Consider the following 14,599-nt stretch of genomic DNA (forward strand, 5'->3'; position numbering starts at 1 on the left):
CCTAATTATTATTTCAAAAATAAGTCTGTGTTCATGTGTTCTGTTAATATAATGATATACTGTACAGTATGAGAGCAAGTGATCTGTTAATGTAATAGGCGTGCGCTCAAACTGCTCACGTGTGTGTGACCCGCTTTCCATATATAAAAATAGAAATATGCCAAATAAAAATGTTCCTGATCCAGTCCATCAGAATACAGAGTGATGTGTGTGTTTTTCCCTTCGTATAGTTTATTTAAATTTACCGGTTATCCTTCAAGAAAATGGCTGCGCCAACACTATGGGACTGAACCATATAGGGCCTTTAAAATTAAGAAAAGAGAAGTTTATTATGAGTATATATATATACTTTTGGAGTTACAGGCACACACACTTTAGAAAAATATTATTTATGGCACTCAGACATGAATGTTCAATTGTGTTGATAGAAAAAAGAGATATATTTTTAGTTTCAACATTATTTGTTCTTCAGAAAATGTGCGGCCATTGAAAATGTGTACCAGTTTACTCACATTGAGTATCTCTCGAAATGAATCATATTGGGCCTTAAAAATTAAGAAACCGAAAGGAAAGTTAATCAATAATGATATTAAGATGTTTTTAATATGAGTTACATGCCATTTTGACACGAATGACCCAAATGTATTTATGTTTGAGAACCTTTACACATACTTAACTGTAGACTTTGAAATGATATATGTTGTGGTAAAGTACAAATATTTTGAGTGTCACTTATTTTCCTTTCCAGAAGTTGGCAAACGTAGATTTAGAGCCGATTCTTCATCCATGAAACGACAACAAATGCCGCCATCAAGAGTCAAATCTGTGGAATTGTGAATGTTCACTTTATATAGAAACTGATTTATCCTGAGGATGAGACACAGAATCTGCTTCAAAGAGAAGAGGGAGAATAAAAGCAATACAATAGTTCACCTTTATGTGTGCTTGTTAAAAATGCTCATTTAGAGATCTTGATCTTAATGCTTTTTCTCATGAGTCTTTAGATTAGATAATTGGGTGAAACTCTTTCCACATGAAGAGCACTTGTACGGTTTCTCTCCAGTGTGAATTCTCTCATGAGCTTTTAGGGTTTCTGACAGAGCGAAACTCTTTCCACAGTGTGAACACTCATAAGGTTTCTCTCCAGTGTGAACTCTCTCGTGTGTTTTCAGGTTTCCCGACAGAGCAAAACCCTTTCCACATAAAGAGCACTTGTACGGTTTCTCTCCAGTGTGAATTCTCTGGTGTTTTTTTAAGTCACTGGATGTAGTGCAGGTCTGCCCACAGTCAGAGCACACATAAGGTCTCACACCAGTATGACTACGCTCATGCTGTTTTAAACTTTGCAGTAGTGAAAAACACTTTCCACAAAAAGAACAAAAGTGAGGCTTCACATCAGCGTGAGTTTTAATGTGTGTCCTTAAGCCTGATCCAAAAACAAATGTTTTCTCACACTGATCACAGCTGAATGATCTCTCTCCAGAGTGAGAGAGCAGATGATCTTTGAGAACTCGTTTTGTTGTAAAACTCTTTCCACACTGAGAGCAAGTGAACGGTTTTTCTCCAGTGTGAACTCTCATGTGCTGATTTAGGTTTCCTTTGCGTATGAAACTCTTTCCACACTCAGAGCAGATGAAAGATCCTTCGACTCCAGTTTTTCCAGCTGGTTTCTGTGTGAAATTATTTTCAGTCTGTGAAATTATGTTTCCATCTTTATTTGTGAAATGCTGTTTGTCTTCATTCACTTCCATCGGGTCTAAAATCAACATTAAATTTGAATTGCTCAATTGAAGATGGACAAATTAAAAACAAAATCAGGAAGGACCACATCAGCAAAATCTAGTTTACTACTGAGTCTAGTATCTAGTTTTAGATGTATAGTTATATGTCAGTTTTCATCTTAATGTTCCTCATCAGTCATTAAAGAGAATGAAGGAAAACACCAACCTATTTGTTCCTCTGTATCTTCATCTTTTATTCTGCAGGGTTCTTCCTTAATCTCCATCTTTACAATAGTATGTCCGTAGTTTCTCCTGGAGTAATTCCTCCTGCTTGCTTCTTCTTCTCCTGTGGGAAGATGGGAATATTCCCAGCATTTAAACTCTCATGAACGGCTGTGGGAGCTTCACTGACTGAAGGAGTGAATTGTGGTCGTTGTTGTTCATTTAGCAGATGATCATCACACTTACAATCACTCTAGATTATCCAGTGTAAATGTTTTGATCAAACAACTGAATTCAACTCTTCTAGCTGATGTTTATTTTGTTCTTGCATTAGATATGAATTACATGCATTAAAACGGTTTACCAGGTTTTATTACATAAAATGCAAACTCATAATTTTCACTAATTGTAATGTGAAAAAACAGTCAATAACGACTTTACGTTTCACGAGCGTATGAACAACATCAGTCGTTCATTTCGATTCATTTCCGAGTGATTCACTAAATGAACAGAATCGTTTAGTCGTTTGGATTTAGATTTCTCCTATTAAATGATAAAATGAATGTGACGTTACTCACAGTGTGAAAACAGCAGATTTAGAGCAGAATGAACGGCTGTGTTCCACTTCTCATGTTTATGTTCCCTTCCCTCGCTCACTTCTCTTCTTCTCCTAGACTCGGGTGTGTGTCATTGCTTCGGTTGCTCGAGCGTCTCTACTGGCGGAAACCATATTAAACTATCTAACCATAAATTAATATTTTTATCGTTTATCTTGGCTGATATTAAACAAACACTGTTTATCTCGCCACATGTGTTCGATTTGGGATAATATGTAACAATAAAACATTTGAATATTATTTTAGAAATAACATTTATTGGTGACAGATAAGAGCATTTTTGGATAGGTATATAGGCCTATTTAAACTTAAAATAACCGTCAAGGAGTAAGGAAATGTTTCTGATGCTGATGATTTTAAAACAAGCTTATGGGCTGTTGAGAACCAGAACCAAACCTGAGCCTGAAGTTTATTATTGATATGCCTGGAGTTAAGGAATACGAGAAGAAATTGTTCACTTGATCTATTTGATCAAACAAACTTGATCTAACACTACTTCAATTACTATTAATGAATGGTATTCAGTTGGTTTGCATATTGGATTGCATATACAAATTATAAATACATTTTGACCTCACTAATGCTGCAGAGTTATTTTCAGCATGTGTAAATGTCGTTTTATGCAGATTGTTGTGCATAGTTGTAGTTTGTTATGTGGTTGGATTTCAGTTCCCAAAAGATCTGATCCTGTTAATTTTTCACCGGAATTGTCCTTTAAGCCGCGAAAGTGATACTGTTCCTCAAATGGCTTTTGGTAGCTTTGGGTTCGCACTTAAAAACAGAAAAGTCTCAAAATGCCGGCTTGGTGAGTAATCTCTCAAACACTCATGTCTTAAAGGATAATTCCGGTATTTAACACCTTGAGTCTATATTGTAGTTTGTTTTGGGTGAACAAGAGTGGTGGACAACATTTTTTTGACAATGGTTCCTCTCTCGAGTTTTTGACTATAATAGAATTGGCCATGGACCCATTTAACATTGGAGTCAATGGTCATGTCCGAAAATGTCATTAAAACAGCCAATAATGTTTGTTTACAAAACTGTTAAACTCACCGAGTGGTTAGTGGTGTTCGTTGATGATTATAAACAATATATCGTCGCAATATATGATTCCAATCCGTTTATTAATTGCTATAGTGGAACTATTTTTTCAGACACTTCACAACCGTGTAACTTCCGCTCAATATTTGAATCTGAAGCGTTAGCACACTCCCGACCACTTGATGGCGATAACCAATGTTTATGTCTCGCGGGACACTCACGGTCACAGTCGAGTTCAAAGTCATATTACAAGTAACAATTAATGAAGGTTTTGTTTGTTTATTTGGCTTACTCTCCCGGAGCACAGTTGCTCTGCTCGCTAGCCTTATGAGAAACGGAAGCGAGCAAAAAGACTACATCGACCAAATGTAAACAGCCCCCTTTCCGTTTCTGGTAGCGCATTTATATTAACGAGCACTCAGTCCTTCAACAGAATTCAATGGGATTTTACAAAATGACGAATAAAACACGACAGAAACTGTATTTCGCAACACTTTTTGTTTCTGGAACATCAACGAACACCACTAACCACTCGGTGAGTTGCACAGTTTTGTAAACGAACATTATTGGCTGTTTTAATGACATTTTCGGACATGACCATTGACTCCAATGTTAAATGGGTCCATGGCCAATTCTTTTATATAAAAAAACTCGAGAGAGGAACCATTGTCAAAAAAATGTTGTCCACCACTCTTGTTCATCCAAAACAAACTACAATATAGACTCAAGGTGTTAAATACCGGAATTATCCTTTAAGTCAACATAAACAGTGAATGAAGTTGCATGTGTAACACGTCCCCTCAGCCGGACTGAGCTGCTACATGACTGGATTTAATAGGGGAAACTGCGAAAACATGAGCGATTATCAGTTTAAACTAAAAGTTGGACTCGATAGTGTTCTTTACAACTTACCAAAGATCCAGTGATCCATGGATATTGACATGCAGCCAGGAATCGTGTTTCCTAACATTTATGTACATAAATACATTTACATAATTTGCTTGTGAATGCTTTATATAAATACAATAAAGGTAGGTCTAAATCCGGGTAATCACTTACTTATATCAATGTTAAATATGTCGTCCACTTCTATAGTTTTTGGCCGTGTTTATTTAAAAACATACAATTATGCAGAATATAAGAGGGTAAATATTTAATTGACAAGTTTAATACAATATAGTGTATGATTTTATTCAAACATTCAACATAATGACAACTGCAAATCCACTTTCACAAATCAAAATTCCCAACTAACTTTAGCAAATCATCCAGCTTTTGATATTTACATTTAATTATTTAGCAGACACTTTTATTCAAAGCAACTTACAAATGAGGAGAACAATAGAAGCAGTTAAACTAACAATAGGACAACAATATGTAAATGCTATGAGACCCTTCCCAGTTTAGTCTAATCCAGTGTAAAAAAAAAATACAAATAAAAACAATATTTGGATATAGAAGAGAAAAGAGAGTAAGTATTCACACTGTGGAAAGAGTTTCACCAAGTTATCTCATCTACAGACTCATAAGAAAATTAGTTTTGATTAATCTGAATGTCAAATTATTTACTTGTAAGTGATGGATCTAAACATGACCTTTGCTCATTAGACAACTTCAGGCAATGTTTTTTCTTATGAGCACGGTTTCTCTCCAGTGTGAACTCTCTGGTGTTGTTTTAAGACACTGGATGTAATAAAGGTCTTCCCACAGTCAAAGCACACATAAGGTTCACACCAGTGTGAATACTCTCATGCACTTTTAAATGTTCTAGTTGTGAAAAACTGAGTTTTAATGAGTTTTAAGGTGTGCTTTTAAGCTTGATGCCAAAACGAATGCTTTATCGCACAGATCACAGCTGAATGATTTCACTCCAGAGTGAAAGTGCATGAGATCTTTGAGAGCACTTTTTCCACACTGAGTGCATGTGAACAGTTTTTCTTCAGCGTGAACTCTCAAGTGCGCATTAAAGCGGCACTTCCGAACGAAACTCTTTCCACACTGAGTGCATGTGAACAGGTTTTCTTCAGCGTGAGTTCTCATGTGCTCATTAAAGCGGCACTTCCGAACGAAACTCTTTCCACACTCAGTGCATGCAAAAGGCTTCTCTCCAGTGTGAGATAGCATGTGTTGCATTAAGTGTGTTTTGTGCCCGTAACGCTTTCCACAATGAGAGCATGAGAACGGTTTTTCTCCAGTGTGAACTCTTTTGTGCTGATTTAAATCCTCGCTGCGAATGAAACTCTTTCCACACTGAGTGCATGCGAACGGTTTTTCTCCAGTGTGAGTTCTCAAGTGCACCTTTAGATGTCCTTTCTGAATGTAACTCTTTCCACACTGAATGCAGGAGAACGCTTTTTCTCTAGTGTGAGATGCCACGTGGCAGGCAAGTTGCGATTTATATGCGAAAGTCTTTCCACAATAAGAGCAGGCCAAAGATCCTTCGACTCCAGATTTTTCAGCTTGTTTTTCTGTGATATTCTCTTCAGTCTTTGTAACGACTGCATCTGTGTGTTCAGGTGTTTCAAACAGAGGTTTGTCTTCCTTTTGATCTGTTAGATCTCCATCTTCAGTTGTGACATTATGGTGTTTGACTTCATTCTCTTCCATCTTGTCTAAAATTAACATATTAAATAAAATTTTAAAAAGGAAAAACGAGAAACAAAGAAATAAAAGTTCATTCTTAAGGCCCGTGCACACCGGGACGATTATCGTGCGCACTTTTCGCTGACGTTTTCCTAATTCCAGCGCGCGCAGCTCAAACAGAAATGCACGACTAATAATAACAATGAATAATTTGGGACTGACATATGACATAACATGAGAACACTATTGTATTAAATGGTTGTGAATGCATTGGGTTTAGTTGCCGTGTTCAGTGTGTTGTTCAGGGAGAGCACGTCCACAGTCACACGTTCTGCACGCGTCTGAGGCGGCCCTGGTGACACGTCGTATTAGTAGTAGTCATTATATTTGATTATTAAATAATTAATTTAATTAAATGATCAATCATATCGAAACATTTTACAATCCTACTAGCCCTTTATATAGATTAAAAACCATTCTGTTGGCCGTGCCGCTGCAGCAGACGCATATTGCAGTTTTAAGGCTAACGATTAATCGATTAATTGATCGTTAATTTAAACGACGATAGATCATGGGAATGTGTGAAAATTGACATCCCTAGCATAGACATAATAAATATTATGTTTATGGCACTTGCTCAATCAAAAACTGGTCTTGCCGAGCACACATTGATAGAAGACGACGACGAAGAGGAAGTAAGTAGACGAAGAATAAGATGCAACGAGGCAAGATGAATGTAGAGCTGCTGGTCTCTGGTGTCTGAAAACAAAGAACTTTGACAAACGCCACAGCGACTACAAAAATCTCGATAAGAGGGAGTTATGGAGAGGAATTACAGATCACAAAGGATTCTGGGAGTGAATTTGCACGTTCACTCGGCGCAACGCCAGTGAAAATTGCTTGGGTATGAACACAGACGCGGCGAAAAATGTCACGAAAAACGCTAGCGATAAGCGCGCGCGATAAATGTCCCGGTGTGCAGGAGGCGTTAATGTAGCACAAATCTAGTTTACTACTGAGTCTAGTATCTAGTTTTAGATGTATAACCAGTAGTCTTTACAGATAATGAAGGAAAACACCAACCTATTATTAGTTCCTCTGTATCTTCATCTTTTATTCTGCAGGGTTCTTCCTTAATCTCCATCTTTGCTTCTTCTTCTCCTCCTGTGGGAAGATGGGAATATTCCCCAGCATTTAAACTAGGGCTGTCAATGATTAATTGTCGATAATACATTTAATCGATACAACAAACAGAAATGCACGACTAATAATAATGACTGACATATGACATAACATGAGAACACTATTGTATTAAATGGTTGTGAATGCATTGGGTTTAGTTGCCGTGTTCAGTGTGTTGTTCAGGGAGAGCACGTCCACAGTCACACGTTCTGCACGCGTCTGAGGCGGCGCTGGTGACACGTCGTATTAGTAGTAGTCATTATATTTGATTATTAAATAATTAATTTAATTAAATGATCAATCACATCGAAACATTTTGCAATCCTACTAGCCCTTTATTTAGATTAAAAACCATTCTGTTGGCCGTGCCGCTGCAGCAGACGCATATTGCAGTTTTAAGGCTAACGATTAATCGATTAATTGATCGTTAATTTAAATGACGATAGATCATGGGAATTTGTGAAAATGGACATCCCTAGCATAGACATAATAAATATTATGTTTATGGTACTTGCTCAATCAAAAAAATGGTCTTGCCGAGCACACATTGATAGAAGACGATGACGAAGAGGAAGAGGAAGTAGACGAAGAATAAGATGCAACGAGGCAGACTGATCTCATGAAATGGCGTATGTATGACACGTCAATTCGTATTCCATTCGGCGTGCTATCAAGACGCATAATCGCTTTTTGACGTGTTTTTCAATCACATCCGGGGATGATGGTTCGTTTCGCTCAGAACATTTGACAGATGTTGTGCCGAATTTTGACTCCCTGACAAATTATTACCGCCCTCGTTGAAGTCAGTACCTGATTCCCTAATCCTAACCGCACTTCCAATCCTAACCCCTCACCCACAACTAATCCTAAACCCATACTAGGGCGTAGACATACACGCGGATAGCTCAAAATGCATAAAGATAACACGATAATGTTTACGCAAAGTCATGATGACATGTTGAACGAGGCAAGATGAATGTAGAGCTGCTGGTCTCTGGTGTCTGAAAACAAAGAACTTTATTTTATTTTTATTTCTTTTATTTAACCTTTATTTAACCAGGAAGTCCCTTGAGACAGAATCTCTTTTCCAGGGGAGACCTGGCCAAGACGGCACACCAGTTACAATTTAAATACAAATACAACATAATCAAAACATCCAAACAAGCATCACATAAAAAGGAACAGGTCACATATGACAGTTACATTTTTGAGTTATATGGCATTTTAACATGGTCTTAAATTCTCTTAATGGGACTAAATAATTTAGATGTAGCAAGTTTTGCAAATTATTCCAAGACCATGGCGCAAAGTAAAAGAAGGCTTTCTTCCCCAGCTCAGTAAAAACCCTTGGAACCTGGTAAGAGAGCCACCTGGTGGAACGGAGATGAAAACTGCTGGAATTCTTCTTAAGAAGATCACATAAATATGCCGGCAGTTTACCCAACATGGCCTTGTATAGAAAAATATACAAATGAAATTGTCTACATAGACTTAGTGACGTCCAACCAATCAGTTCATACAACGTACAATGATGAGTACGGGAACCAGAGTTAGTAAGAAAGCGCAGAGCACTGTGATACACAGAATCTAAAAAGTGAAGAGTACTAGAGGCAGCATGCATGTAAACAATATCACCATAGTCCAAAACACTTAAAAAAGTAGTCTGCACAAGTTTTTTTCTATTTAACAAATTGAAACAAGCCTTATTCCTAAAAAAAAAACCCAGTCTTAGTTTCAGTTTTTTTACAAGCTTTTCCACAAAAAGAAAGTTTGTTGTCCAGCCAAAAACCTAAATACTTGTATGATGAAACATTTTCAATTAAGTCCCCATTTAGTGTATTAATAATTATATTATCTGGGGATTGGGAACGAGCCCTTGAAAACGTCATAAATTTGGTTTTCTTAGTATTTAGCACTAACTTAAGGCCATGTAGTGAGACTTGAAGGTGTTGAAAGGCTAATTGAAGGTAATTTATGGCTTGGTTCAATGAAGGGGCAACTGAGTATATCACAGTATCATCTGCATAAAGATGCAGTTTAGCAGTTTGCACATCCTTTCCAATATTATTTATAAATATAGAAAATAAAATAGGGGCTAAGATCGAGCCTTGTGGAACACCCTTGGAAATCTCTAAAAAGTCTGATTCAAGACCATCTACAGAAACACATTGCGTTCGTTCTGTAAGATAATTCTTGAACCAATTGATAGCTGTGTTTCCTATTCCAATGTTAATTAATCTATTTAGCAATAGTTTATGATCAACAGAGTCAAATGCCTTGGACAAATCCACAAATAAGGCAGCGCAATTTTGCTTTTTGTCCAAGGCATTTATAATGTCATTTAATAGCAACAAAGTTGCTGTAACAGTGCTGTGTCCAGCTCTAAAACCTGACTGTACATCAGTTAAAATATTATGCTCTGCCAAATATTCTTTTAATTGACAGTTTACTTGAGCTTCCAAAATTTTTGCAAGAATAGAAAGTTTGGAAATTGGCCTATAATTATGAAGATCTGAAGGGTCGCCACCCCAAAGGAAGCACATAGGCTGCTTTCCATAATTTGGGAATTAAATTTGTCTGCAGACTACAATTAAAAATATATGCTATAGGATTGGCTATCATTTCAGCTGCAACCTTCAATAAGAAAGGTTCTAGATTGTCTGGTCCTATTGATTTTTTGGGGTCAATAGCTTTAAGAGCAGTACAGACATCCTTTTTTAAAATGGGTCTAAATACAAAAGTTTCCGGTAGTGCTTCAGTGCTGGAGTCAGAGCAATGATCATTTGATTTGGACTCATTCAAAGTACAGCCAACTGATACAAAGTGATTATTAAAATGTCCAATTATATCAATTTTGTTTTTAATTTCAACTGAATTTACAAGAATTTACACGTTTATGACAAACGTGTAAGGTTGGAAATAATCCAAGATTATTTCAAAAGAACAAAGACATTTGCTTTTCACTCAGACATTTTCAGCACAGCAGTGCTGAGAGTGATTTAGGCCTGTAGGCCAGAGGTGTTGGATAATGGGGAAGTTGTGATCATCTGATTGGTCAGTTTTGAATATCTCACACCTGGGTGTTAGTCACATGGTCAGGGGAAATGACAAAGGAGATTGTAACGGTTCTGTCTCTTTCCTTGGGATGCTGGATTGCTCCTGGGTCAAGGGCGCTCTGCCTTTGTCTCTCTCTCAGGTAATATTTTACATTTATGCTGGGCACAATTAATGGTTTAAATGATCATTTCACTAGATCCATGTTGTAACTATTTTAAGTGTAAACATCACCTTTTTTCACATTAAACCTTTTTAATTCATGGAGTGAGATTAAAACGAGATAATTGCATATGAACGTGTCTTATTTAACCAAATTACTTTGAGACGCTGGAAAGACTTGAACACGCGTGTCCTACACCGGCTGATCGGAAACCGGAAGTTGGGCCGAATAGCCGGCTTTTACAAACGCCACAGCGACTACAAAAATCTCGATAAGAGGTAGTTATGGAGAGGAATTACAGATCACAAAGGATTCTGGGAGTGAATTTGCACGTTCACTCGGCGCAACGCCAGTGAAAATTGCTTGGGTATGAACACAGACGCGCCAAAAAATGTCTCGAAAAAACACTGGCGATAAGCGCGCGCGATAAATGTCCCGGTGTGCATGAGGTGTTAATGTAGCACAAATCTAGTTTACTACTGAGTCTAGTATCTATTTTTAGATGTTTAATCAGTAGTCTTTACAGAGAATGAAGGAAAACACCAACCTATTATTAGTTCCTCTGTATCTTCATCTTTAGTTCTGCAGGGTTCTTCCTTAATCTCCATCTTTGCTTCTTCTTCTCCTCCTGTGGGAAGATGGGAATGTTCCCCAGCATTTAAACTAGGGCTGTCAACGATTAATTGTCGATAATACATTTAATCGATACAACTTATTGATCATGGATTAAGCAGGTTCATGCACGTGCGCTGCTCAACCGCGAAACAAAGCGAGCGCGGCTCAAACGGCACTGCACGACTAATGACTATTGGGAGGACTGTCATATTACATAACATTATAAAGAGAACAATACTGTAATAAAACATTGTGCATTATTTGAGTTTAGTTGCTCCAGGAAGAACGCGTCCACAACATGATCATTTTGTGCGTCATTTTTGTGCAGAAATAATGTGTAATATTATGTTTATTTTGAATATATCTGATTAATCTCATATAGGATGCGTTTCTTTGAGTTAAATAACACGCTAGCAAACTAAGTGCTCCAATTTAACGGTAGCCTATTCATTCAGCGCGCGCAGCTCAAACAGAAATGCACGACTAATAATAATGACTGACATATGACATAACATGAGAACACTATTGTATTAAATGGTTGTGAATGCATTGGGTTTAGTTGCCGTGTTCAGTGTGTTGTTCAGGGAGAGCACGTCCACAGTCACACGTTCTGCACGCGTCTGAGGCGGCGCTGGTGACACGTCGTATTAGTAGTAGTCATTATATTTGATTATTAAATAATTAATTTAATTAAATGATCAATCACATCGAAACATTTTACAATCCTACTAGCCCTTTATTTATATTAAAATACATTCTTATTCATTTGGTGAGGAACATTGCGTTACCGTCATGCTGTTGGCCGTGCTGGAACACACCAAGCCGATGATCGGCCTTCGAGCAGTTTTTGTGCGACGGCCGACTAAGTTTTCTCAGTGTGTTCCGCACCGTCGGCTGAAATTGGTCCTCGTCAGCTTTGTTTCGGCTGATTCGACATGTTGAATCGGCGTCGGGCCGTCGGTGAAAGAGGGAACTCTGATTGGCTTTGAAGTGCTTTAGTGCAGTTTACTGAATGAGTCAGTGCACGAGAATAATAGCAGAACAGTGAGCAAAGAAGTCAAACCGGTACAGATAGAAGCTGTTCTAATGTTACGTCATCTATAGTGTTCCTTGGAGAATATTTAAATATCGACATGAACAGAGTGGAATAAAGAAAGTGTTTAGCAGGATTGATATTCAAAACGGTATGTACTCATTGCTTTGGTTACGGTTTGTGTATCTGCAGCGTCGGTTTCCCTTTTTGCATGATGAATTTAGACGAATATGCTAAAATAGACCGTTGTCTCATTTACACGCAGGTGCAGAACGCGCATTCTAGCGAGAGACAGTCGGCTGTAGTTCTCTGTGTGTTCAAGAGCAGCTTTTACCCCGACGCGAGACGACAACACAGCCGGCTTTCATCAGCGCTAGTTCGTCGGCGTCGGCTTGTTGTGTTCCAGGCTTTAAGGCTAACGATTAATCGATTAGTTGATCGTTATTTTAAACTACGATAGATCATGGGAATTTGTGAAAATTTACATCCCTAGCATAGACATAATAAATATTGTGTTTATGGTACTAGCTCAATCAAAAAGTGGTCTTGCCGAGCACACATTGATAAAAGACGACGACGAAGAGGAAGAAAGTAGACGAAAAATAAGATGCAACGAGGCAAGATGAATGTAGAGCTGCTGGTCTCTGGTGTCTGAAAACAAAGAACTTTATGACAAACGCCACAGCGACTACAAAAATCTAAAAGTTAATCAAAAATCAAAGAGTTATGGAGTTACAGATCACTAAGGATTCTGGGAGTGAATTCTGGGCGTTCACTCGGCGCAACGCCAGTGAAAATTGCTTGGTTATGAACACAGACGCGGCGAAAAATGTCTTGAAAAACGCTGCCGATAAGCGCGCGATAAATGTCCTGGTGTGCAGGAGGTGTTAATGTAGCACAAATCTAGTTTACTACCGAGTCTAGTATCTAGTTTTAGATGTATAATCAGTAGTCTTTACAGAGAATGAAGGAAAACACCAACCTATTATTAGTTCCTCTGTATCTTCATCTTTTGTTATGCAGGGTTCTTCCTTAATCTCCATCTTTGCTTCTTCTTCTCCTGTGGGAAGATGGGAATATTCCCCAGCTTTTAAACCTGTTGTCTCAAATTCAATTTCTGCAGGGCCACAGCTCTGCACAGTTTAGCTCCAACCAGCACAAAATCACTTTCACGGACATTTACCTGGACTGTTCCCTGCTGGTAGATTGAGTCTTTTTCATCAACATATGACCCATTAATACTAACACTCACTATATATATATATATATATATATATATTAGGGCTGTCAAAAGATTAATCGTGATGAATCACATCCAAAATAAAAGTTTGTGTTTACATAATATATGTGTGTGTACTGTGTATAATTATTTATATATATAAAAACACACACAATCATGTATATATTTAAGTAAAATTGGTTATATTTATATATAAAATATTTATATATAATATAAATTATATAAATGTACATACAGTATATAAATGCAATTATTCCTTAAAATATATACATGAATGTGTGTGTATTTATACATAATAATTCTACACAGTATACACACATATATTATGTAAACACAAACTTTTATTTTGGATGTGATTAATCACGATTAATCTTTTGACAGCCCTAATATATATATTTATACAGCACTTAAATATTGTTGTTGTTACCCTAATGTTGGTTTGTTTGGATAAAAGCATGATTCAATAAATGTATGACTGAGCACCAGATTCTCTCTCTCTCTCTCACACACACACAGTATTTGCATGATTAGTTTTACATAGCTGGTTAATCTAATGGGGGACGCTGGTGGGTTGTGGTTTAACAGTTTTTTTTGTCATTAACCCTGCTTACATTAGATATTATTTGCATGCATTAAAAATATGTTTAACATGTTTAATTTGCTCATCAAATAAAATGAAAACACAAATCATTATATTCACAAATTGTAATGTGAAAAACCAGTCAGTGAGGTCACGTTTCATGAACATCAGTCGGTTCATTTCGATGTGATTCGCTATATGAACTGACTCGTTTAGTCCTTTGTATTTAGATTTCTCCTAATAAATGATAAAATGAATGTACTCACACAGTCTGAAAAACAGCAGTCAATGATGTTGTTTATGTTCCCTTCCCTCGCTCACTTCTCTTCTTCTCCTAGTCTCGGATGTGTGTCATTGCTTCGGTTGCTCGAGCGCCTCTACTGGCGGAACCCATATTAAACTATCTTGGCTGATATTATACAAACACTATTCATCGGTCGAAATGTGTTTGATTTGGGATAGTATATATAATAACAACACATTCAAATATTATTTTAGAAATAACATTTATTGAGGATAGTTAATATAATTTTTGGATAGGACTATAT

At 37.2% G+C, this 14,599-nt stretch overlaps 1 protein-coding gene and 1 long non-coding RNA gene across 5 annotated transcripts in view; both read right to left on the reverse strand.

The window, feature by feature from the left end:
* Positions 1-16: 16 nt before the first annotated feature.
* Positions 17-2,671, reverse strand: LOC306984780. Its single transcript, XR_013794616.1, has 3 exons — positions 2,522-2,671; positions 1,948-2,067; positions 17-1,756 (listed from the first exon to the last, which is right to left on the reverse strand). It is a non-coding gene; the product is annotated as an uncharacterized lncRNA (long non-coding RNA).
* Positions 2,672-4,707: 2,036 nt separating this feature from the next.
* LOC306984758 (uncharacterized protein) overlaps positions 4,708-14,599 on the reverse strand; it is a 63,274-nt gene continuing 53,382 nt past the window's right edge. For all 4 annotated transcript variants that reach the window (XM_079586422.1, XM_079586420.1, XM_079586423.1 and 1 more), the window contains 4 exons: positions 13,214-13,291; positions 11,131-11,211; positions 7,268-7,348; positions 4,708-6,213 (listed from right to left, as the gene is read on the reverse strand). In XM_079586422.1, the coding sequence (XP_079442548.1) occupies positions 5,390-6,213; positions 7,268-7,348; positions 11,131-11,211; positions 13,214-13,291 (1,064 nt within the window). In that variant the 3' untranslated portion in view covers positions 4,708-5,389. The remainder of the gene's footprint in view (positions 6,214-7,267; positions 7,349-11,130; positions 11,212-13,213; positions 13,292-14,599) is intronic.

The sequence above is a fragment of the Phoxinus phoxinus genome (assembly GCF_949152265.1).
Source record: "Phoxinus phoxinus genome assembly, chromosome: 17".
Lineage (NCBI taxonomy): Eukaryota > Metazoa > Chordata > Actinopteri > Cypriniformes > Leuciscidae > Phoxinus > Phoxinus phoxinus.